We start from the raw sequence: 26,472 nt of genomic DNA on the forward strand, positions 1-26,472 counted from the left end.
TTTATGAGATTCATTATCAAAATTTTCCAGCCTCTTCTCAGAAAGGGTAAAATAAAAATCTATATGGATGACATACTAATTGCTACCGAAACAATTGAGGAACATTTGGAAATATTTAAGGAAGTTTTTGAAATTTTAAATAGGAACCATTTGCAGCTTCAACTGGCAAAATGTTCATTTTTAAAGACAAATATTGAATACCTGGGGTACAAACTAAGTGAATCTGGTATTCAACCTAACGAGAAGCACATTGAATGCATTAAAAAATGTCCTAATCCTAGAAACGTTCATGATGTAAACAAATTTATTGAACTTGCGAGTTACTTCAGGAAATTCATAGCAAATTTTTCAATTATTGCTATAAGCCATTCTATGACTTGCTTAAGAAAGATAAAAAGTTTAGTTTTCAAAAACAATAATTAGAAGCATTTCAAACATTGAGAGACAAATTGATGGCGGATCCCATTTTAAAAATATATTTTCCAAATGCAAGAACAGAACTCCATACTGATGCAAACTCCCATAGGTTTGGCGGTGTTCTAATGCAAGAGCAATCGGATGGTCATTTGCATCCCATCATGTATTATAGTCAAAGAACCAATAGTAGCGAATCAAAATTGCATTCGTTTGAGCTGGAAGCACTAGCAGTGGTTGACAGTTTTAAAAGATTTCACATATATTTACAAGGCATCAAATTCACTATAGTAACAGATTGCATTGCTTTGAAAGAAACTTTGAAAAGGAAGGACATTAACGTGAAAAGATTGGAGATTTTCTTGTCAGAATATGATTACGGCATAATTCATAGAAATTCGATTAACATGAAACATGCTGATGCCTTATCAAGAATTCCTGAAATTTGTTTAATTGAAAATGAACCCAATTCTTTTGAAAGAGCAATTATTGCAAGTCAAATTCAAGATCCGGAAGTAGAAAGAATTCGACAATTATTAGAAACTCGGGAAGATAAAAATTTTGAATAAAGAAACGGAATCGTGTATAAAAAAAATGAATAGGAATCAGTTGTTATTTTATGTTCCAAAAAAAATGGTCAACCAAATTTTGAAATTGCATCATGATGATTTTGGACATTCTTCTGCTGATAAAGTATATGCAAATATGATAAAGTCGTATTGGTTTCCAAAAACGAAAGAGACAATTTCGAAATAGGGTGCCTGTACCAGTTATCGCACTACCTAAGGAATAGTACTTCTACAAAAATAAGAAGAAGACCGACAAATTTCATCGATACGTTAAACGATAGATTTGTTCTCATACTTAACAGGAAAAATATAAAATCAAAGCCAAACCCACTTTTACTATTTATTACGGCGTGTGCCAATGATAGGAACCCTGTACCAGTTATGGACATATTTGTTAATTTCGGTTCCACTTCGCACTATTTACATGCATTCCTTATGGGATTTGCCATAACTGGTACACTATAGCGAAATAGGGTGCAAGGAAGCCGAAATTTTAAGGAAAATTATATTTTTCTATCATAATTTGAGCAAAATAGGAAGTTTGAATGAGTGCTATCATCTTTTATGAACGTGATCTTTCGTTCACATATTTTTTCTTGCTGATTTGCAGCGTTAAATGTTGAAAATCAGCTATGGCGAATTTGAGGTACTATAGCCATAACTGGTACACTGAGCCTATATTAAAAATTGTTTGAAATGTATTGTATTCTCCAAGAAGAATTTCAATAGAGACGGACCTTTGAAAATTGTAGAAAAAGGTGATTTGCCGTTTAATACTGTTCACATTGATCATTATAGACCGTAAATTCATTATATCATTATATAGTAAATTCAAGTATGTGTTTGTAGTGGTTGATACGTTTTCGAAGTTTCTTAAATTATACCCCTGCAAAACAAAGAATACTAGTGAAGTAATAAAACATCTTAGAGCATATTTTACTTGTTATTCAATTCCAGTTCAAATTGTTTCGGATCGCGGAAGATGTTATACATCTAATAGTTTTAAAGATTTCTTATTACAATCTCAAGTGAAACACATTCTTACTGCAACTGCTTGTCCCCAATCTAACGGTCAGGTGGAAAGGTTCAATAGAGTGCTGACACCTGTTTTAGCTAAATTAGTAGATTCTACTCCAAATCGTGGTTTTACTTCTATTTTACAAGATGCTGAACATTTTATTAATAATTCTTACTGTAGATCAATAGCAAATACGCCTTCACAAGTTTTATTTGGGATTACTCAGCGGTTTTCTGGCAACAGAGACGTGGAAAATGTTTCAAATGAAAACAATAAAATGAGAAAAGGTTTGACAGAAATTCGTGAAAAAGCTATAGCGGTTAACAGAGCAATTCAGCTCTATGATAAAAAGCAATATGATGCTATATGCAAATCTGTATCAGTCTATCAAGAAGGTGATTTGGTGTATATACCGCATCATTCTCATTCCGGTGGATCGTCTAAATGGAAGCCACATTTCATGAGGCCTTATGTAGTTAAGAAAGTTCTCGCGAATAATCGTTATGTCATAGGTGACATTGATGGATATCAACACTATCTCGTTTGCCTTTCACCGGTATTTTTGATCCGGTCAATATGAAATTGTGGAAAACGGAAGTTGATCAAACATAGTACACATCGGGGGGCGATGTGTTTGATCAGGATGGCCGAGCTGTAGCAGCTAAGTCAGTCAGGCTCGCACAGGCTTAGGCACATCTAGTTAGCACAGGTTAGAATGACACGTACCATTATCATCTGAGACACGAAATACAGCAGACGTACAACTACTTGCCGTGTCTAACTTCAGATGGTCAAAATTTGATCTACGTCGGTCGAGGACGAACGGCATGAATTTCCTTTATTTTGGTGAATACAAAATGTATAATATTGAAAAATGTATTAGGGGTAATGGAATTTGGGGAAATGTCATAGAGTCCGCTCTGATATGTTTATTTTCTGGAATCTTCCATACAGAAACCCTGGAACAGAAGCAGCATCACCCGATGCTGCTGGATAAAGGACAGCTTCCTGATCTCGACGACGGGGATTTGCTCGGGTTGATGGATGGATTGGAGAACAGCGCAGTGATTCTTCAGGAAAGTGAACTTCCTTGGAATTGTGCGCAGCTTCCCAGAATCTCATGGTTGTGCTGTCGAATCTCGAGCAAGCCATGTGTACCTGAATTGTGCAACAGCTGTCGGTGTCCTGGTTCATCTTCTGCAGCCGTAACACATAGTTTTTGATTCAAACAATCTTTTGGTGAAAGAAAAATTTCTAAATTGTATTGAAATCTATTTCAAAACTTCGCGTTTCATCTTGCCACGGTGTACCTTACGCCTTCACGATCAGCTTTCGGTTGTGATAGCGATCCTTCAACGCATCCCACGCTACCGAATAGTTTACTTCCAGGAGTACATCCCCAGACAACGATGATCGCAGGTAGGTGAGCTCGCCCATGCCCGTGAGCTCCGACTGATCAGGCTATAGAACGCGTCTTAGTATGATTCAGTATGATTCAATCTCGCAGTATGCCGCTGAACATACTGGAAAAACTTTGAATTAGAAGGCGTAGAATGTTGCTAATTGACAAATTTAGAGATGAAATTTGTAAAAAAAAAATCGCATTCTGATGGGGTTTGAACCCATGACTCCGTATTCACTAAACCGGCGGTTTAACCAAGTAAGCCACAGAACAAGTAACGATACTGCGGAATAGAAATCCAAACTGACTCCGTAGCCACACCGTTAACACTCGTTTTTCATTAACCCATCTTTCTTTCCGCTTAGATGCCAATCCACAACACACTCGCGTTTGTGCCCACTAACTACAAGTGAGAGCGAATTGTTTAATGAAGCTTACTCTCGTACTTCGCATACCTAGCTACCAAGGCGCTGTTCATAAACTACGTAGACTCAATTTTGGTAATCTCAGATCCCCCTCCCCCCTCGTAGACTTTCGTCCATACAAAATTTTCGAAATTTGTGTGGACCGTAGACTTTGGCCAGACCCCCCCGTCTTCCCCTCCGAGTCTACGTAGTTTATGGACAGACCCCAAGCAGTTAGTTTGCTGGTATCTAATTTAGTATGCGTAAAAAGCTCGGCCGGTCGCATTTGATTTTGGATTTCAGATGTGTGAAATTGGAAAATGGAAGAAATTTAAAAGCGCTAATCCGCCGCCGAAGACAGTCGTTGTTTTTTAACTACACCAAAACCTCCATTTAGGTAATGAGTCGGGACTGCCTAAATAGAATTTTTACCTAAATGGATTCATTACCTAAATGGATTCAGTTTATTACCTAAATGGATTACAAGGTTGCAAAGAAGTTCAACAAGGGAGAGTTACTAGGAGATTGAAAGGAGATCATGCGGAGTTTCAGATGGCTTTCAAGGAGTTTCAGGAGGTGGTGGGTTTCAGGAGGGGAGGGGCTTCAGGGGCGTTTTCGGGGGTTTTGGAGGATCTTAGATCAGAATTGTCATTCAAATGACTAGCTGGGCACGAAAAACCTTGCGAAAACCCTGCAAAATTCCGCCAGACTGAAAAATTATTGAATGTCGGGTCAAAGTCGGATCAATTTTTATCGTATGTTGGGCCATTGTTGGACCAACATCGAACAACTGTTGGGTCTATGTTGGGTTTGGTGGCCAAAATAAAAACAGGTGAATGATAGGTTGATGTCGGGTTTGACGTCATCAATGCTGGAGCTGATATCAATAGAATGATGGAATGATGGTTGATTATCTCAATTTCAGCTGGATATGACGCTGGATACTGACACTTTTCAACACTGCATCGAAGGGGGGGGGGTGTTTAAGGCGCAACATTGCATCCCCCCTCCCCCCATACCCACCCCCTAACACCACTCACTACTTCTTTCCCATAAACCAATCTTATACCTAATCTTAAGTACTCCAACTGATCTGAACACAATCAAATTCCATTTAGGTAACGTTACCTAAATGGAGGGACCTAAATAGATTTTACCTAAATGGATCCTACCTAAATGGAGGTTTGAGTGTAGTGGAGAAGATGATCTACTTTTCCAAAAGTCAAAATTGTGCAATAGAATCGTTTTACTAATTTTCAGTAAAATACTAAGATTAAGTTCGATAAGTTGTGGGCGTTTTAACCTTATACGGCTTGCGCTGTTATTAAGAGCAAAAACCCCATGTGGGCTAGAATACCAAACAACGATGGGCACGAACTCACGCCTTCTCCGGTAGAATCGCAGATACCAATCACCTGTTGTAAGCCGCTACTTAGATTTCCAATCAACAAATGCGCTCTGCCGAGCACGTGCTTACGAGAACGCCGCTGCGCAATCCACCATCCAGATCATCATCGGCAATGTTAACACTTCTGTTCTTCTGCTGCTGCTGTTGCTGCTGCATCCCAACCATTTATGTTGGAATGATATATATTTATTACCCGCAATCATCATGCCTAGCGCATTGCGCATTCCGAAACCGCCGTCGGCAGAATCGCACTTCCACCCAACCCACTCTTCACCACCCCCATCAACAACAACAGCGGTCTTCAACATCAGTCAGTCAGCATCTCCACCAACAGAGCCGATAATTTGCATTTAGCCGCTTTCTGCAAGAGTTTTCCTCTCCCTTTTTCTGCTCCACGGCGGCGGTGCCAAAATGCGCAGCGCGGACTCGCCGTTTGATGATGAGATGCGCGGTATGCAATCATCACCCGCAACTGCACTTTTATTGGGAGCCTAATTGGCGGGAATTTAAATCTGTTTTGCTGCGCTGCGGCCTGAACGAACACGGCGACGATCAACACAATGTTATCGGGATGATGCAAGTGAGAAAATCAAGAGAACCAAGTGACATCACTACTACTGACTGCCATGATATTGAAGGATTTATGATGCTTCCCATCATCGGCGGTCCAGGTTATGCGTTCACAGGCTGCGTATTTTAAGAGAAGAATTCCGCCAATTTTGCAACCTTGCAACAACTAGTGAAAGTAGCACCCGCCGCAGCGAGCCCGTTTTGGTCAGCCGCGCAGTTGTCCAAAAATTGACCCATCAATTCGAGTGCTCATAAACATCATCTTTAGCGTAAGTGATGGCAATTTGACAGATTTTCCAAAACCATCGCCAGATCGTTCAGATCGATGATTAAATGAGCACCGTGTCCAAATGGGTTTGGTACCAACCTCCAATACTGGCTGGTCTGGCCTGGCTGCTCTCGAGGCTGAGTGCGCTGAGTTCGGCGCTGCGGCATTCAAAAAGCGCAAGTAAGTAGCTATGTTTATCATTCCATCTTGATGTTTGGACACACCGACCGAGTTGCTCAAAGATCATCATCTCCGGTTTTCGGTTGAAGGCAACGGTGACGATGACGACGACGACGACGACGGTAACGATGAATGGTAGCATTCCAATTACCGTCAAGTGGGGCAAAATCAACGCTCTGTTGAAAGTTGTCACGAACATTACAAATGGTTTTGTTATACATTCTGAAGAACAAAAGTACACTAATGGCCCACACTAATGGTTCACATTGTTTGCGACAAACTCAATTCAAAGTCTCCATGCCTCCATCGCAAATTACAATTTTTTAATCAAAACCCAATATTTAGTCAAAACTTTTCAAAATATTAATCAATTTTCATAATTTTTGGAGTGAAAGACTCTCGTTCTTATGAGTTTCGGACCATGACACACGAAGGAAATAGTTTGAATCGAACTTAAAAACTGCAAAAGAAACTTTTGCTCCACTTTACTCTATAGCAGTGAATCAAAATTCAACCATCGCGCAACAATAATGACAATGTCGCAACCTGTATTTGTTGCGACAAAACAACCCATGCGACATAAGTTTGTCCCAACTTGAATGGGATTAACATCGTACACCACGAGTTTAGAGATTTTTAAGCCTTGCATTGCGATTTTCGAACGGTAACTTCGAGTCGGTAAACACTGCAACTCTGGTGAAGCTCTATCATCAAACAGTTTCGACATTGGATTAGTAATAATTGATTAATCGCGAGTTGAAAAGTACGCAACAAATTCAGCTTCCGTTTTGTCTGCAACAAAAAAAATTCGAGATCATGTCATTATCTGTCACCAGTAGGGATAAAGAGTAATCGTCGCACCTTCTTTGTTGCTTGTTTTGTGCCTCTTTTGTCTGACAATTCTCTTCACTGCTCTATAGCAGAATTTGAATCGACGCCAATCTGTGTTCTTCAAAGCTCGGCCAACGGACTTCGCTCAGTCCTAGGATCTCAAGCTACATACGTCATGCGGCTAGTTGTGCCAGTTTACCCTGCTGGGCTAGGGTTAATACATTCCAAGTTCCACTTCTTGTCCGTTGTTTTGCACTAAAAGTCGTCAGTTCGTAATCTCCAATTTTCGGTTTCTGTAACGGTTTTTGGGTTTCGGAAACAGAAGGTTGTTAGCCTAAGGTCCCCTATCCACCGTGGTGGGGTTGCCACCTTAGGAATGGCTTCCGCTGGAGGAGCATTTCATACTCAGCCGCTGGATGGTTCTTTGTGTAGCCCGTGATGAAAGGTTGGAAATCACTGATTTTTTCAACATATCATCTATCCTTGATATGATCAATTCGAAAAACATTTACACTTCTTCTTAGCACTTTTGGTTCCTTAAAAATTCATGTAACCTCAGAGCGTTCATGATTAACAAAATTTATTGATGATTAAAATTCCAATTTTGGTGATTATTGATTATGATTAATGATAAATTTGATTTTTAGGATGATTTAAGATTATGATTAATGAATAAAATTGGTTTTATCCGTGATTATTGATTATGATTAATGATTAAAAATGGCTCATTGATTAAAAATCATGATTAATCATGATTAATCAATCACAAAAAACTGGAAATGATTAAAATATATTTATTGATTAACATGTTTTTGAAGTTTCAAAAGTAAAAGGTAACTGTGTCCGGAAGATTATTGAAAAATGAATCACAAATTATATTATTTAGAAAAGCATTTAAACCAATTTAATTAGGATCATATATTTTATATGATGAATCATTTTTGGTGATGAATGATTAATGATTGATTAATATTTTTTCTTATGATTATGATTACTGATTAATGATTAGATTACAAAAAAAAGTGTGATTAAGATTAATGATTAATGATTAAATGAGATTTTTTTGTGATTATGATTAATGATTCTGATTAATCTTAATCACTAATCATTAATCATGATTAAATTTATGATTAATCATTAACGCTCTGCCTGTGGCCCCATATTGGGAACCACTGATCCTTGCAACACAAAAACATTGTGATAAGCGCTCCCTGAGGTGCAAAACTTTGTAACTTCGATCTTCATAAACTAAATCTGAAGCGGAAAGGAAATAACGCTCCACCGGTATACACACTAGTTCATAAATAGCACACCCTCAATTTTCACCCAAACTCAGTTCACGCTCCCCCCGTATTGGGCGTAAATTGTGGTTTTAGTGAATACATTTTTTATTTTTATTTTTCGTCGCTCGGTATACTATCGAAAAAACTCCATGTGCCCACTAGCTTTCGCACTTCCCAATAATCCTCGTAGGAATCCCGCGAAAACTATATGGAGGAATCCGATCTCTGGACAGAAAATCCCGGGAGAAATCCCTGGAGGGATCCCGGAAGTAATATCGTAAGGAATCCCGGGACGATTACCGGTAGGAATTTCTGAAGGAATCCCGGAGTAATCCTGGTATAAATCACTGAAAAAATCCAAGGATCTTTGAAGAAATACTAGGATAATTCTGAAAAAAAATCAAATGAAGTCCTTGAAATAATTCTGAAGAAATTGCTGAAATAATTATAGAAGGAATTCATAAAGAAATCTTAGGCAAAATCTATGAAGGAATCCAGAGAGAAATCCCTGAAGAGCCCCCGAAAAAATTCCATCAGAAATCATTAAGGAAATCTCGGAATAATTTTCTGGAAAAAACAAATCGGGGAGAAAATCCTAAAGCCGGAATACCGGAAAATGAAAGAAACACAGGAGAAATATCTGTAGGATCAGTGGTACAAATTCGTTTAAACGCACTTGAATTTAAACGGTAAATTTTACTTGAAGGTCAACTGAATTTTATTATTATATATTTGGATAGACTATCACGTAATATAATATCTGCACTTGTAACAAAGAATTCTTTTCAATTCGTTAGATTGTTATCAGGGAATAACTATCTTATTTTTGGAGGAAAATTCGTTTAAACGTTTTTAGTTTATTACATAATTGTTATAGACAAACTATTTCACAATTTTTTATATCAACATGCATTTCTATAAGTACTATCACTAATTATACTTAGAGCGCTATTATCATTAATTTTAATATGCAGCCACAAAAAGAGAATGTTTTGAGAAGTATGTGCGTTTAAACGACTTTGTACCACTGTATCTGAAATAATCCGGCAGAAATTCCAGAAAGAGTCTTTGAATAAATATCGGGAGGAAAACCTGTAAGAGTGCCGGATGTAATCGAAGGAGATATTCCTAAAGGAATCTTGAGACAATCTTTAAAGGAACAACTAAAATAATCTTGAGAGGAATTCCCTGAACGAATCCCCTGGGAGAACTCAGTGAAGAAATTCTGGGAGGAATCCCTGGAGAAATTTCAAAATAAATGCATGAAAATAACAAAGCAGAAACATCCAAAACATCTTCGGGAAATCTCTGAAAGAGTCTTAAAAGAAATCCCTTTGAATACTCTGGATGAATCTCGAAAGAATATCGAAAGAGATCTCAAAATGTATTGTGTAGGAATCCCTGAATGAATTATTGATAGAATCCCGAAATGAACTAATGTAGTGCTGCAAACTTAAGGCGAAACTGGATCCATTTCCTCACTTTTTGGTTTTTTGATTTTTTATAAAATAACGAAGCAAAATTTTCAAAATCGGTTTTCGTACTTATGTAGAGTATGGATCAAGGTATCTCCTGATTTTTTTTCGTGGTGGAAAATGTTTTTCGTTTTTGCAGAAACCATTTTTGAATAAAATTTCACAAAAAAAATTGTTTCTGCAAAAATGGAAAACTTTTTCTACCACAAAAAAAATCAGAAGATACCTTGATCCATACTCTACATGTGCACGAAAACCGATTTTGAAAATATTGCCTCGTTATTGTATAAAAAATCAAAAACCAAAAAAATGAGGAAATGCTTCCAGTTCCGCCTTAATTGTGATTAAATGGGGGGAGTGAAAATGATCTGGTTTGATATGGGTTACGCAAGACAGCCGTTGACCTGAATGATGGTTCCCATGGTAACGTGGAGCAAAGGGATTGTGTGGAAAAAGGAATGAAATGAAGGCTGAACCAGGAACTGCACGCTATTTTGATTCATGGAATTTGAAGTAATTGTGGGATGGATGGTACGTCGTGCGAAGCCTGCACAATCGATCGTGCATTAGTTTACAAACTAGCTGAAGGTAAGGATTGCATATATACAGTTATCCTTCGAGTGATCGCACAGTTGAATTTTGTACTCTATATTCGGAAATCTCGCTTTTTGTGTTCAGCATTGGTGGTGGTCAACCGCGCGAGTTAAGGTTAATTTCGGATTGAACGTACATACTTTACCTGTGGCATCATCATTAAAGTGACATGTGGTATTTATATACATTGCAAATACATTGGTTGTTTTTTTATAACAGGTGAAGTTGGATTTTGATAGGGTTATTACGTTTACCTAGTGAGTTTTGGACTAGGTTCTGGGTTATGGAAATGAATAAAGCCTAAAAGGGAAATCTTCATGGCCTCAGTTTCGTCACCTCGCTGAGTGTGTTCCATCAAAGACGAGATCTGAAAGGCGCCAGGTATCCCTTTTAGGGTTAAGCGTGATTTTCGTTCAGATTTTGGCGACATAATAAGACATGATGGAAAAACTGGATAAAATGTATCCCACATGTACGGAACTTGTTTTGTGTAACTATCGTGAGTTAACTGAAGGTCGTATGTCAGGACATTGCCGCGAGATGGCAGAACTTTGCAGCGAGAGTCATTACTAATATGAGGAAGCATCCACGTATTTATTCGGTATTGGAAAAGAAGCTGTTTGTAACTATTCGTCTATGTCAGATAGTTGACTATGATGAGCATTTAGCGGCAAGTGTGTGTATTTGCGTGTAGCTGGAATATGTCCAATAACACTAGTTTACAGCATTTTTGAACTCGGTAAGCTGATGATCATTTTTGGTGTAGAATCATGCCCTGAGTTCGAAAACGCGAAGGAAAAAAATTACAGTAGAGCGGAAATTTTTTCGACTTTCCATACAAGGTTGATGATTTGAAATCGATTTTTGTTCTATTTTTAAGCAACGTCGATCACTTCACACATCTCATTCTCCGTAATCAATGCTTCGATTGAGCTGAATTTTTTACTGTAACTCGCCTACATATGATACATTAAATAAACATTGAGAAAGAATTTTTAGATTGTTATTTTCTTATTGAAAAAAAATACATTTTTGCATATATTTTTAACCTTCCTTAGTCCCTTAAAAAAAGTTACAAATAAGACCCTGGGGTCATTTTTGACCCCAAACTTTGAACGGCTCTCAAAAATCAATGGCTGGGCCGATTTTGATTTTCTTTGGCCCAAATGAAAGCCACACATGTCTAGTTTTCAAAACCCCCGGAGAGTTCCGGATTTGGTCACTATGGCCACCGGGAACCTGTTTCAACTGAAAAATGCAGCTTTAGAGACCCTAACTTTGGCAAGCTATAACTTTGCAACCGAACAAGTAATCAGGACCGTTCAAGAATCGTTGGAAAGGTATTCACGTGGACTTTGATTAAAGACATTAATATTGACTAATTCTTAAGAACCGGTTCCGGAAATCCGGAACATCCGGAAAGTAATGTTTTTCACGATAATGTGCTAGAAAGCACATTCATATTATTTACAGGATAGAAGTTTTTGCATCAAACTTCTTTAGGCCATAATACAATCTGTCGAGATCTATTTGTGTATGTTTCTGGTTATGTCCCGTCCTTCTGGAACCGGTTCCAGGGATCCCACAAGATGGCCAACGAGTTGACTGTAACGAAATTGAACGGTTTTCCGCGCTAAACACATCTGCGTTGGTTAACTCATGATGAAATCTCAATAATTTTACATGCTCCATATTGTTGTGATATGTAAAAATATTGTTGGACATTGTGGTCTTATGTGGCCACCGGAGTGACCACCGGAGAAACTCGTATTGAGGGACTTCCATGTTTTTGCAACAAAGATAGGCATTCGACGGCTCTAACTTCATGATTTTTCATGGCCATGTGGCTTCTGGCATTGAATAGAAGAATTGACCATTCTGGTCTGTTTTGGCCACCGGAGTGACCACCGGAGAAACCCGTATTGAGGGACTTCCATGTTTTTACACAAAGATAGGCATTCGACGGCTCTAACTTCATGATTTTTCATGGCCATGTGGCTTCTGGCATTAAAAAGAAGAATTGACCATTCTGGTCTGTTTTGGCCACCGGAGTGACCACCGGAGAAATCCGTATTGAGGGAGTTTCATGTTTTTGCAACAAAGATAGGCATTCGACGGTTCTAACTTCATGATTTTTCATGGCCATGTGAGTTCTGGCATTGAAAAGAAGAATTAACCATTCTGGTCTGTTTTGGCCACCGGAGTGACCACCGGAAAAACCCGTATTGAGGGAGTTTCATGTTTTTGCAACAAAGGTAGGCATTCGACGGTTCTAACTTCATGATTTTTCATGGCCATGTGAGTTCTGGCATTGAAAAGAAGAATTAACCATTCTGGTCTGTTTTGGCCACCGGAGTGACCACCGGAGAAATCCGTTTTGAGGGAGTTCCATGTTTTTGCAACAAATATAGACATTCGACAGCTCTAACTTCATGATTTTTCATGGCCATGTGGCTTCTGGCATTAAAAAGAAGAATTGACCATTCTGGTCCGTTTTGGCCACCGGAGTGACCACCGGAGAAAATCGCATTGAGGGACTTCCATGTTTTTGCAACAAAGATGGGCATTCGACGGCTATAACTTCATGATTGTGTACTATTTTGACTATTCTGGTCTGCTTTGGCCATCGGAGTGACTACCTGGAGAAACACATACTAGGGAACTCCTATGTTTATTTTTAAACGCTCATATTATCAAGATTTATCACCAGAAGCAGTCTTTCGACGGCTCAATTTTCATGCTTCGACACGCGACATATTATCTTTATGCTCAGTTGTTATTCTTATTGTTCAACAAGGCAATTCATGTTAAAATATACTGCGATTCTTGTAGTCTGATACTGCACTGTCAATGGTAATATAGTTAGTTCGAGAATTGAGGATAGTTTTACTTCGGTTCACAAACAAACCTTTCATCGTATATTTTGGATAACACCACTTAACGTTTTGGTCGTCTATGTTCACTGTTCTTGAAAATCACATCGTTTCTTTTCATTATCTTTTTAGATATGTCCACATTATTTGTTAGTACTTGATATGCTTTCTCCTTTCTTGCTGGCTCTATTTTCTTATACTTACGTGAAGTCAGCTTTTTCAGAATGAAAAGTTGTCTTAGTTGGTAGGAGAAGGATTTTCTTGAGGAAGACAAACAATGTTTCACTTGAATTAGGGAATTATCAAGTTCTGCAATCGAGGAATTCAGTCACAAATACTATCCATTTAGTGAGTTTTATGAAAATTTCGCAAATTTTTAATTTTTTGAATTAAATTAATTCGTCTAGTAGTTTCAACTGGCATACTCTTAAAAGTTCCACGGAGGATTCCTTTCGAGTCCGACTGATATCAAGGTATACAATTAATAAAATGTGCATGCTGCCCAGCGGCAGAATTTCAAACCAAGTATCTCATCAATGAAGAATACAGTCTCTCCAAGATTGCAGAATTCTGAGCTCTGAGATTTTTAAAATTTGCGTGTTTACTGGTGCCACGTAGAGGCAGAATTCTGACACAAGTGTTCGATTTTGTGCAAGTCTATGTCATACTGATCAACTTTGCCGAAGTCACCATCTTCCTAAGTTATTAGGATTCTGAGCTATACAATTTCTAAAATTTGCAAGTTCACTAGCGCCACCTAATGGCAGAATTGCGAAACAAGGTTTCCCTTTTATGTAAGTCTATGTCATACTGGTCAATTTTTCTGAAGACACCAACTTTCTTAGTTATCGGGGGGAGCGACATTAGTTTTGCTGAGCCGAAAAATTTCAAAAAAAGAGTCGAAAAAACCGGTAAAGGCCGCCTAGTGGCAGAATTTTGAAACAAGTGTTTATTTTTATGTAAGTTTATGTCATACTGATCAACTTTGCCGAAGACATCATCTTTCTAAGTTATCAGGATTCTGAGCTATGAGTTTTCTAAATTTTGCATGTTCACTAGCGCCGCCTTGTGGCAGAATTGCGAAACAAGTGTTTATTGTTATGAAAGTTTATGTCATACTGATTAACTTTTCCAAAGACACCAACTTAATAAGTTATCGGGGGAGGACAGTAGTTTTACCAAGCCGAAAAACTCCAAAAAAGTCGGAAAAAGACGAAAAAACCGGTAAACGCCACCTAGTGGCAGAATTTTGAAATATGTGTTTATTTTTATGTAAGTTTATGTCATACTGCTCAACTTTGCCGAAGACATCAACTTTCTAAGTTATCAGGATTCTGAGCTATATGTTTTCTAAAATGTGCATGTTCACTAGCGCCGCCTTGTGGCAGAATTGCGAAACAAGTGTTTATTTTTATGTAAGTTCATGTCATACTGATCAACTTTGCTGAAGACACCAACTTCGTAAGTTATCAGGATTCTGAGCTATGAAATTTCTAAAATTTGCATATTCACTAGCGCCGCCCAGTGGAGGAATTTTGAACTTCGCAACTCATCGTCAGTAAGTTATTGGCGTACCCAACAACTTTTCCGAAGACACTATCCTTCCAAATTATCAGGGTCTTGAGCTGTCGCATATCGTAACGTTTGCTTGACAACCTGATATGGTTTCTGTAGTGCAATTTAGCATCAAACTGTTGATGGTCCCTCTGGCGGCCAAGTTGCCAACTAATCCTATGAACCAAAGTTCTAAATGGTAGATCTTATCAAGCCCTAAAACTTTGCCGAAGAAAGTATTGCGCTAACACTTAACACACCCGAGATAATAGGCCATACTCCCAAAAGGCCGAAAACCCATAAGCTCTTAGTCTCCTATTAAGCGGATTTCTATTGCGCCCCCCGACCTGTGATCTTATAAGAGTCTCGACTGTATATACAAAGTTATAAAATACGTTGAAAGAGACTGGCCAGGGCCAGGGATAAAACCCAGTGCCCAGGAGTAATCAGGAACATTAAACCACAAAGTCCGTCAAATGAATCAGAGCCTTAATTCAATAAAGCTTTCAACAACAGTATAGTAAAATTTCCACAACTGTCGTATACACAATATTTGCGCCGATAAATAAATAACGTATGATGAACATCCAGCTACGCCTCTGACAACATCACGATTGGTAACCCCTAAAAAATTTCTTGCGCCCCATTGTTGATCCTCATCATCATAAGCTCGATCATTATCCTCGTTTCGTTCCAACTACTTGGCGTGGTCTCCCTCAAAATAAACTGTCGTTAATTTATTCTTTATCATCACTTCGTCGTCGTCGTCGTCGTCGTCGCCGTCGCCGTGGACCGAGCCAGTGCCAAAACGGACCAGAATGGTCAATTCTTCTTTTTAATGCCAGAAGCCACATGGCCATGAAAAATCATGAAGTTAGAGCCGTCGAATGCCTATATTTGTTGCAAAAACATGAAACTCCCTCAATACGAATTTCACCGGTGGTCACTCCGGTGGCCAAAGCGAACCAGAATATTCAATTGTTCTATTTAATACCAGAATCCACATGTCCATGAAAAATCATGAAGTTAGAGCCTTCGAATGCCTATCTTTGCTGCAAAAAACATGAAACTCCCTCAATACGGGTTTCTCCGGTGGTCACTCCGGTGGTCTATTGTGGTCAATTCTTCTTTTCAATGCCAGAAGCCACATGGCCATAAAAAATCATGAAGTTAGAGCCGTCGAATGCCTATCTTTGTTGCAAAAACATGAAACTCCCTCAATACGGATTTCTCCGGTGGTCACTCCGGTAGCCAAAACAGACCAGAATGGTCAATTCATCTATTTAATGCCAGAAGCCACATGGCCATGAAAAATCATGAAGTTAGAGCCGTCGAATGACTATCTTTGTTGCAAAAACATGGAAGTCCCTCAATACGGGTTTCTCCGGTGGTCACTCTGGTGGCCAAAACAGACTATTGTGGTCAATTCTTATTTTCAATGCCAGAAGCCACATGGCCATGGAAAATCATGAAGTTAGAAATAAAAAAAGAAAATCGGGTTAAGTACGGTTCCTTTGAATTCCACTAAGAATTTGCATCCTTTGACAGATACGTATTTCGACCTCAACTGTAAGGTCGTCTTCAGTGTCTTGTACTTGACTCGACTCAGAGTCGAGTCAAGTACAAGACACTGAAGACGACCTTACAGTTGAGGTCGAAATACGTATCTGTCAAAGGATGCAAATTCTTAGTGGAATTCAAAGGAACCGTACTTAACCCGATTTTCTTTTTATTTACAGATATTCCCCAAACAAGCCCAGGTTAATCATCATGAAGTTAGAGCCGTCGAATGCCTACCTTTGTTGCAAAAACATGAAACTCCCTCAATACGGGTTTCTCCGGTGGTCACTCCGGTGGCCAAAACAGACCAGAATGGTTAATTCTTCTTTTCAATGCCAGAACCTACATGGCCATGAAAAATCTTGAAGTTAGAACCGTCGAATGCCTATCTTTGTTGCAAAAACATGAAACTCCCTCAATACGGATTTCTCCGATGGTCACTCCGGTAGCCAAAACAGACCAGAATGGTCAATTCTTCTATTTAATGCCAGAAGCCACATGGCCATGAAAAATCTTGAAGTTAGAACCGTCGAATGCCTATCTTTGTTGCAAAAACATGGAAGTCTCTCAATACGGGTTTCTCCGGTGGTCACTCCGGTGGCCACATAAGACCACAATGTCCAACAATAGTTTTACATATCACAACAATATGGAGCATGTAAAATTATTGAGATTTCATCATGAGTTAACCAACGCAGATGTGTTTAGCGCGGAAAACCGTTCAATTTCGTTACAGTCAACTCGTTGGCCATCTTGTGGGATCCCTGGAACCGGTTCCAGAAGGACGGGACATAACCAGAAACATACAGAAATAGATCTCGACAGATTGTATTATGGCCTAAAGAAGGTTGATGCAAAAACTTCTATCCTGTAAATAATATGAATGTGCTTTCTAGCACATTATCGAGAAAAACATTACTTTCCGGATGTTCCGGATTTCCGGAACCGGTTCTTAAGAATTAGCCAATATTAATGTCTTTAATCAAAGTCCACGTGAATACCTTTCCAACGATTCTTGAACGGTCCTGATTACTTGTTCGGTTGCAAAATTATAGCTTGCCAAAGTTAGGGTCTCTAAAGCGGCATTTTTCAGTTGAAACAGGTTCCCGGTGGCCATAGTGACCAAATCCGGAACTCTCCGGGGGTTTTGAAAACTAGACATGTGTGGCTTTCATTTGGGCCAAAGAAAATCAAAATCGGCCCAGCCATTGATTTTTGAGAGCCGTTCAAAGTTTGGGGTCAAAAATGACCCCAGGGTCTTATTTGTAACTTTTTTTATGGGAGCTCCCCTAGGGGTCGTCCAATGTTTTGGATGAATGGAAATGATAGTTTTCCACAAAAAAATAATTGTCTGAAAATTTCAGATTTCTAGGCCTTTCGAAACAAAAGCTATAGCGAATTGAAATTCGAAAAAGGTCAAAAAAGACCCCAAGACCTTACTAAGGTTAAAAATTTAGCTAAAATTTAAGGAGATCGTCCCTAAAACTCGCCAATATCTTGAATTGCATCAACCTGACGCAAAACCTGCATTCAGATGACCGAATGGTATTGTATTCAACTTTTTATTTATGGAAAAAGATTCGACATCGGTTGAACAAAACGCAAGATATTTGAATTTTAGTAAATTCCATATTTTTAAAAGTTGTGAAACTCAATATTAAGCTAAAACTCAAAAACTGCTCTACTTAAAATTTTTTGAAGGACGGTTTCGAAATCAGTGCTAAATCGTACTTCAAAAATTTTGGTCGTTGACAGAAGTTCATCACTTTTGTTTTATTTTGTAAACTTGTGTAATTGGACAGAGTTGCATAATTTCAATGCCTTGTTTTAGAATATATAGCAACTGTGTGCCGTATCAGTAATTGTATACTGATAATCTTGATGAGTGCAATTGTGTGCCACATCAGCAACTGCATACTAGAATTATTGAGGAGTTCAACTGTGTGCAATTAGCAGGGCAACTGTGAGCCGTGTAGGGCTGAAGTTTTCATTTTTATTAAGTGCACCTGTGTGAAACTAGAATGGCAAATGGAATGATTGGTGTGTTCTTAATAAATAAGGTTTGCAATTTATACTATACTCAGATGAAAGCTGCAAACATTAGAAAGTGTATTTTAAGATTTCCTGAAAATCTCATGAAACACTTTGAAACACCTCATAAAGCCCCTCGAAGATCCGTTAAACACCCTCGAAATGTATTAAAACACCCATGAAACCACCATCAATCCATATAATACGCTCCTGCAATCTAATTTTTTCGGTCAGGATTGTTTGTACACCGGGTTCTCAGCAACTACGTTACTTAAATGGAGTTTAGTGCAACTTAAAAAAGCACGTTTTAATAAACTAAAATAAACTATAAACTAGTGAAAATGTTTTGACATCCATGTGCACAACTGAACATGTGCTGTATGAACAAATTGAGATTTGAATTATGAAAAGAAATCCACGTACTCCGGTGAGACTCGAACTCACGACTCCCAATTTGCTAGACGGGCGCTTCTATTCCTTCAAGCTACGGAGTCATTCGACTATCTCCGTAACCAGCAGGCCTAGAACTGAACTCGATTCCACAGTCGCACATTGTTATCTTCTTATCACAATCCAAACCTCCTTCGGATGGGATTAGATGAACATCGACAGAGATAGTCGAGTGACTCCGTAGCTTGAAGGAATAGAAGCACCCGTCTAGCGAATTGGGAGTCGTGAGTTCTAGTCTCACCAGAGTACATGGGTTTTTTTTTCATAATTCAAATCTCAATTTGTTCATAGAGCACATGTTCTGTTGTGCACATGGATGTCAAAGCATTTTCAACAGTGTAATTTCCCACATGGCTTGGTCAGCCAAAGCAAAATCAAGAAATTGACATTTATAAACTAGTACTAGGATGGATGGTCAACCACACTCAACACTCGATGAACGATAGTATTGCTGTGTGCATTCGAAACGCAAATATCAAATGAGGGAACACCAAATGCGGTGAGATTTTTTTCTAACAAGTAACCCGATGTCATCGGGTGCTTTTGGATCCTAGGTTGGCGATGATATTGACAATGGTTGCTAAGTTGCCTTCGGTAGCACTGTATTACCGCGTTTGAAGCGCATTTGAGCACCGTTTGCAGCTTGAACGCACACAGCAATGTTTAGGTTTGCTACTTCAGTTTGTTTTTGTTCTTCGTTTTGACCACTGTAGAGATCAACCAGCCCAAGGCTGAAAGTGTCTATAATAAAGCGAAATGAATTGTTTTCATTAAATCTTAATTGCTCTACGTTATTCTATATCTATCTGTCATTCTCAGAGCACAGACTGTGATCCCAGAGGTACACACCAAAAATCGGTTCCTGAATATGATCAGTGTTTCTCTACGGACACGAGACATGGATCATGCTCGTGGAGAACATGCAAGCACTTGCAGTTTTTGAGCGACGCGTATTACGTATGATCTTCGGCAGTGTGCAGGAAAACGGTATACAGGGCATGTTGCAAAAATTCTGCACAACAGCCCTGAAAAGTTGGTGTTCGTTCGGCACAAGAAGACGTCGAGTGCAGAGAGCACGATGGACGACCCAGGTGAAGAGTGATCTGGGGAGCATTGGGCGTAACAGAGGAGTGAAAGCGGTAGCCACGAACTGAATATTGTGGCGTACTATTGTTGATTGTTTTATCTTAAATGAGATATTGTACAAATAAATGCATGTACGTATGAATGAATATTTAATTGAATTCGACGAATGCTTTGAATTGTTGAGACAAAAAAATCAATTTACTCTAGCTCACGGTACACACCAACCCAAAAGAAACACCCACTTGAGCGCGCGTTCGCGGACAGTTCAGTCAGCCAACATCTCCGCGCAAAATCTTGTGTGGAAAAGTATGTCCATCACAGCTGCTCCGTTTGCGCTACTGCTTCCACTGCTGAGGAATTCCACGGAGTCATGTCAGTCGATCCTGAGCGACCATTTCAAAAATATCTGAAACTTTGCACAGTTTTTCAATTTCATATAAATCGCCATTTTTTGATATTAAACCTTCATATTCACTCACGACTAACTTTTCAAAAGGGTGTATGCGAAAATAGTTCTAAAATATTTATAAAAGCTGTACAGCAAAAACGGATTGTTCGATTGTTATAAATTTTTCAGCAAAGTTAGATAACTAAATGATGATTCCTTAGAAAATATACACTGTAAAAAATTTCTTTTTCTACTTTGAAAAAATATGATATTTGTCACAAAAACTCAAATATCTCAAAACCCTATCTTTTTACCAACTTCAATTTTTTAGGGGAAATGGCCCATTATATCAGCTATCTACCATAAAATTTTGGTGATGGTAAACTGATAAACAAAAAAGTTATGACATTTCAAACATTTCACAATTTTTACATTTAGTAACAAAAAAAAATTTTTTTCTGTGTAAATTATTTCGAGAATTATATTTTGATGCTGATTTTATTGTAAAGGCTACCGCCTGAATTAAACAAGTTGTTTTCATGATACTTTAGTTTGATTATTCGTAATTACTATAGTATCTATTTGAAACTTAGACGCGATCCAGTGTTGTGATCAAAAATATTGAGATTGTCATACTTTTTATTGTACGTGACTGGTGAAAAAATCCCTTGATAGTGTTGAAAAGCTGTTGATTATAAGAAAAATGGAATTGAATTTATTTCTAAGACAAAAGCTGTATAATAAAAGTTTTTTTATACGCGTATACGTCTAGTTTATCCGCAAAAAAAATCCCTCTTACACACTTATTTCTGAATTGCCTGTTCGGTACTTTTTTGACGAGATTATAACAGCAGTACGATCTCGGTAGTTTCGGTAATCGATTTTACTGAGGCTCAGTAAAGCAACTGTCAAAATCGTATGGAAAAGGTAAACAATGCATTTTTGCTGAACGAGTTCGGTGCTCAGCAGTTTTAATCTCGTCAAAAAATTACCGAACTCGGTACACGGCGTGTGTATGGGAAAGGTTTATAACAAAAAATTGGGCATCGCCAAATTTTTCGCTATTCAAAAATAGAGACTTCCAGCTTTCATTTGCACGGTCCCTCAAAAAAATCCACCGAGGGATCTCGAACAACTTTTTCAGAATACTGTTTTTCCCCATACAAAATGAACGGTTCCAAATTAATCCCTATTTCTACTTAACAAACATACCCAATTTTTGTATGAAAAAGTTCCCCCGATGGAATATTTCGATGTTGGGCTTGAATGAAAGCTAGTAGCGTCAACTTTCACGTAACGTAAAAATTAGCGATGCCTATTTTTTTGTAATAAATTTCTTATACCAGACACACCGTGCGGTAATCAAAATTAAGTGTGTAGAGAACAGACTTTATGATCGGAAGAATGCGAGTAACTTCAACAACAACAAATGCATAAGAGGTACATACCACAGACAAACAGACGAAACGCCTAGAACAATTTTAGTGAAAATTCATCGCCCAGTTCACACTATCACCACCTGGTGGAAATGTTTCACGAAACACTGCGTTGTGCAATATCGTCATCAGAAGGCGCTAGTGTGAAACGTCAAACGCAAAGAAAAACGATGGGCGCTCTTCTTGTTATGAAAGCCACAACCAAGATTCAAAATGATCGTTGAAGGCGTGGTCAATGAAAATTTCGCCAGTGTTACGTTTGTTTGTCTGTATACATACCTGACAATGCTCACGAAAAAAACAAAAAAATACTACCGCTATGAATATTAAAAATTGTATAGTATTTTTTTTCTTCAGCCACCAACACCAAACAAGTAAGTTAAAATTAATAAGTGATTTTGTTTATTATAATCTAACGAACAAGATGAACAGTCGCTTTCTCAAAGGTCTTCAACTCAACGCTCTCTTGTAGACCGTTTGATGAAAAAAAATGTTCAAAAGAGTTACGAAATCTCACCGAAAGCACCATAGATAAACTGAAAGAGACTGGTTATGCCCAAATGTCCACATTGTGTACAAAATTACGCATTTGCACGTCCTGCCGTCTAGAATTTGACAAACGAGCCATCTGTATATCATCGGTAAAGCAGGGCGCAGGAAGTTCGAAAACGACAACAACTGAGAAATTGCCATCAGCGACATCTGTTTAAACAATTTAATTACGTCCCTTTTCAAAAATGCCCTGTAATATTCTTCAACATCTATACCCATTTCAATATTTTTAACGTTGCAAAACACGCTTTCAACATTCATCTTGAAGAAGAGGGAAAACACTTGTCCTCAAATGTAACAGCAAATTAATGAATAAACGACTAATGCGCGGAGGGCGTGATAAAATCGGAACATTACGGTACATAGTATATTATATTATATGTATATATAATATATAATTAAAACAACTTGTTTTACTCACGCAAGGCCATTAACAATAAAATCAGCATCAAACTTCAATTTCCGGCCGAAATAATTTACACTAAAAAAAATTATTACTAAATGTGAAAATTGTGAAATGTTTGAATTGTCATAACTTTTTTGTTTATTTTCATGGTAGATTGCTAATACAATGGACCGTTTTCTCTAAAAAATTACGTTGGTAAAAAGATAGGGTTTTGAGATATTTGAGTTTTTGTGACAAAAATGATATTTTTTAATGTTAAAAAAGATTTTTTTCACAGTGTATATTTTCTTAGGAATCGCCATTTAGTTATAAAACTTTGCTGAACAATAAAATCAGCATCAAATCGCGATTCCCGGCCGAAATAATATACACAGAAAAATTTTTTTTACTAAATGTAAAAATTGTGAAATTTTTGAAATGTTATTACTTTTTTGTTTATTAGTTTACCATCACCAAATTTTTATGGTAGATTGCTAATACAATGGACCGTTTTCCCTAAAAAAATCAAGTTGGTAAAAAGATAGGGTTTTGAGATATTTGAGTTTTTGTGACAAAAATGATGTTTTTCAATGATAAAATAGATTTTTTTTCACAGTGTATATTTTCTTAGAAATCACCATTTAGCTATCTAACTTTGCTGAAAAATTCATAACAATCGAACAATCCGTTTTTGTTGTGCATATTTTTGAATATTTTTGAACCATTTTCACATACACCCTTTTGAAAAGTTAGTCGTGGCTCTAAATAAAAATTTGATATCGAAAAATGGCGATTTAGATGGAACTGAAAAACTGTGCAAAGTTTCAGTTCAATAGAAAATCATGAATTAAAAATTTTCCTTAATTTTGATGCTGTTGCTTGGAATCGCTCTGCTTCCAAAATGCTCTCCCTCCCACCCCAGTCGATCCAGTGGTTGTGACGACATTATCGCAATAAAGCTGCAAAGGCGCAACAATAATCACCGATGAGTATCTCCGCTGCCAACGACGGTCGGTCGGTTGGTCGGTGGGTAGATCACCGACTGAGACGATTTGTTCCACAACTGCAAGATACCGACCTACCGAATGTGCGAAGCTGATCGGGAAAATTGATACGAGCATTGAGCACGCGCAGTCGCTTCACTTGAAGTCAAATGAGGAGGCTGCTGCTGACTGCTTCTGCAGTCAGCGGAGGCCTTAAACCTGATCCAGTAAAGCCACCCCCATCACTTCTTGTAATGCGCATTGAGCTGATGGTAAGCACATGTTCCTACATACCGTCCTAAAGTACTAACTACCATGGAGCGAAAGATCGATAGATGTATGTAAGTACGCGTGCCCATTGCCGCCACTTACAAAGAGCTTAAGAGTGCAAAACGAAAGAGATTGTAGTTAATTAACGAAATGAGCCACTCTAATAGCTCGCGTTTAAGGCAGTTGAGGTGCACGATGAAGTGTGTATCTTCATTCTGCATACGTAGGAGTAATGTGGAGAACTGTTCGAATGCTGAAGTTAAAGTAATCGTTTACACAGATGAGAGAGAATTTTAGTGGAAATCTACCTTAATTTCAGCGATCTAAATCTAGAAAACCATTTTCATTGACCTAATGCATAATGAAGTTACATTTTTTTCAAATAGAGAAGAAGAAGAAGAATTTTCAAATATGCATTAAACAAATATCCCAAGCTAAGTTTACCAACCAACGTTGATCAAAAACGTAAACACCGAGTAAGTAATGTTCAGCATTCCGACAAAAGCAGATGTAGAGATATTGAACAGCTGAAAACAGTTCGCAAACGACACGTTGCTCGTATTAATCCACGTTATTATCAAAGCTCTCTTCATGTGTACGAACTTCTGATGGCTCTTACGAGTGTAAGGAATTCGAGCGCACAGCTCAAAAATTGTGTATCCAATTGAGTCAGTCTGGAAGTTAAGAAAGTTAGAATAATTATGTGCACATTGTTTCAAATAAATCGTTTTGTTACCACATCGCGAAGTGAATCAATCAGACGACACGTAACATAGTACTCCAATAGGAGAAAACATACGGATGCCACCAGAACTCCTGACGTTGCATTGACTCCCATATCTCGCGATACGTACAGTAATGACCCGATACAGTAAAGCGAATAGTAATGGACGGGGATGAATGTTCTGCCAACAATATCTTTAAGGATCGATAAGTGTCTAGGATACAAAACAGAAGAATTATTACAGCATTCTGCCAAAAATGTGTATCGTTACCTCCAGCATTCTGTCTGTTGTATCAAAGCTTTTCGTAATTCCTCGTTCATGTGATCGAAGCGCTGTTCCTGGTCCAGGCATTCTTGTTTAAAGATTTGCCTATACCGATGGGCCACAATGTTCAACTTGACTCGCATGCCCAGCAGTAGAACGACATTGTTGGCCATGCTGCAGGTGAATTTCGAAAAGGTTGCCAAGGGAAAACCGGTGACTAGTAAGAAATGCAGCACACTCGATGCGCGTTGTCCAACAAACGATAGTTGAGTTGGGAACCCGATCAAATTTCTTGTGGCAGAGCAAGGAATCGTAAGCAGAATTGTATCGGTAATGATTAGTCCAAACACAGTTTGCACAATCGCACGAGCGTGTTTCTTGAAATTTTGTCGTTGCTGTTCATCGAAGGTGCTGTCACCAGAATCTGAAGTGTCGTAAGTGATAAAACGTTTGATAGTCTCAATCCGTTCTTTGGAGTAAACCATACATGTAACTCTTAGGCAACAAGCACAAATTCCGGTAAGTTTGAGCAGTTCCACAACGATTCGAAGGACATGGTCTTTGTTGATGGTTGATGTGTTTCTCAGTTGAAGAACGTTCGCAACTAATTGATACGCAAACAGGCTGTTCACGATGTAACGAATCATACGTTCTGTACGCCAAGTCGATGTTGATGCACTTCTCATTCCTGGATCAATAGAAGAAAACAAGAGCTTCCTTGATTATTTCATCATAAAGAGAAAATAAAATCGATTTAGAATGAAATCTGTATTCGACCGTGAAAGCAATCAATTTAGGATAAATTATATATTTGTATTTTTTTTAGCCCAACAAGTAAAACCTCTACCTCCAAGCAGAACCAGCACATCCAGCAACCAAAAACAATCTCCTGTGAGTACTTCCGATGGCCAACACTGTCGTACTTGAGCCAATCGTGACGACCATCCACGCCAGTAATGGCTCCACTTAGAGCAAAGTTTAGCAAACATTGTACACCAAAGTTCAAAAACAAACTGACGTACATGTTGCTTCTAATATGGACAGGGTGTCACCATGTGATGCATTATTTACTAGCCTCGGTTGGGATAAATTGTTGCGGAATTTATAAGGACCTTCGAGTTTCCCAGAAATTGTTGGCACAATAATTGCATGACCCATTGCAGGGGTGATTCAATGAATGGATCTAGTATCGCAAATTTCTGAGAAACCTAGTGGAATTTCAAACACGGTTTTCTTGAACCAGTGGAAGAAAGGTGGAAACACGAATTCAAGGCAATTGTGCTTCAACTACTACCACTAAAACTGTTTTGTTATCTTAACCACCAAAACAAAGCTATTGGAATCCAATAAAATCACGTTATACTCAGAAAAATGAGCTCTATCGATTAGGCCATAGAAAATGGCAATATTATATTCACTAAACAGCCCAATCGACGAGTTTTTAGCCGTGCAATCGGACACGTTCGGTGTAGTACTAGATTTGTAGTAATGAGCTAAAT

General features: G+C 38.3%; 1 protein-coding gene across 1 annotated transcript; it reads right to left on the minus strand.

The window, feature by feature from the left end:
• Positions 1–24,419: 24,419 nt before the first annotated feature.
• On the minus strand, positions 24,420–25,657 carry LOC109414917 (uncharacterized). Its single transcript, XM_062859852.1, has 3 exons — positions 24,980–25,657; positions 24,721–24,922; positions 24,420–24,658 (listed from the first exon to the last, which is right to left on the minus strand). The coding sequence occupies exons 1-3, from the start codon at positions 25,618–25,620 to the stop codon at positions 24,425–24,427; spliced, it is 1,077 nt and encodes a 358-aa protein (XP_062715836.1). The 5' UTR covers positions 25,621–25,657; the 3' UTR covers positions 24,420–24,424.
• Positions 25,658–26,472: the final 815 nt, after the last annotated feature.

This window comes from Aedes albopictus, chromosome 3 (assembly GCF_035046485.1).
Source record: "Aedes albopictus strain Foshan chromosome 3, AalbF5, whole genome shotgun sequence".
In the NCBI taxonomy this organism is placed as follows: Eukaryota; Metazoa; Arthropoda; class Insecta; order Diptera; family Culicidae; genus Aedes; species Aedes albopictus.

Bases quoted from the DNA above. Each gene is read 5' to 3' on its own strand.
- LOC109414917 (XM_062859852.1), bottom strand. From the start codon at position 25,620: ATGATTCGTTACATCGTGAACAGCCTGTTTGCGTATCAATTAGTTGCG. The intron at 24,923-24,979 runs GTAACGATACAC...TTTGTATCCTAG, and splicing joins CAACAGACAGAATGCTGGAG to ACACTTATCGATCCTTAAAG. The intron at 24,659-24,720 runs GTAACAAAACGA...CTTAACTTCCAG, and splicing joins TTGATTCACTTCGCGATGTG to ACTGACTCAATTGGATACAC.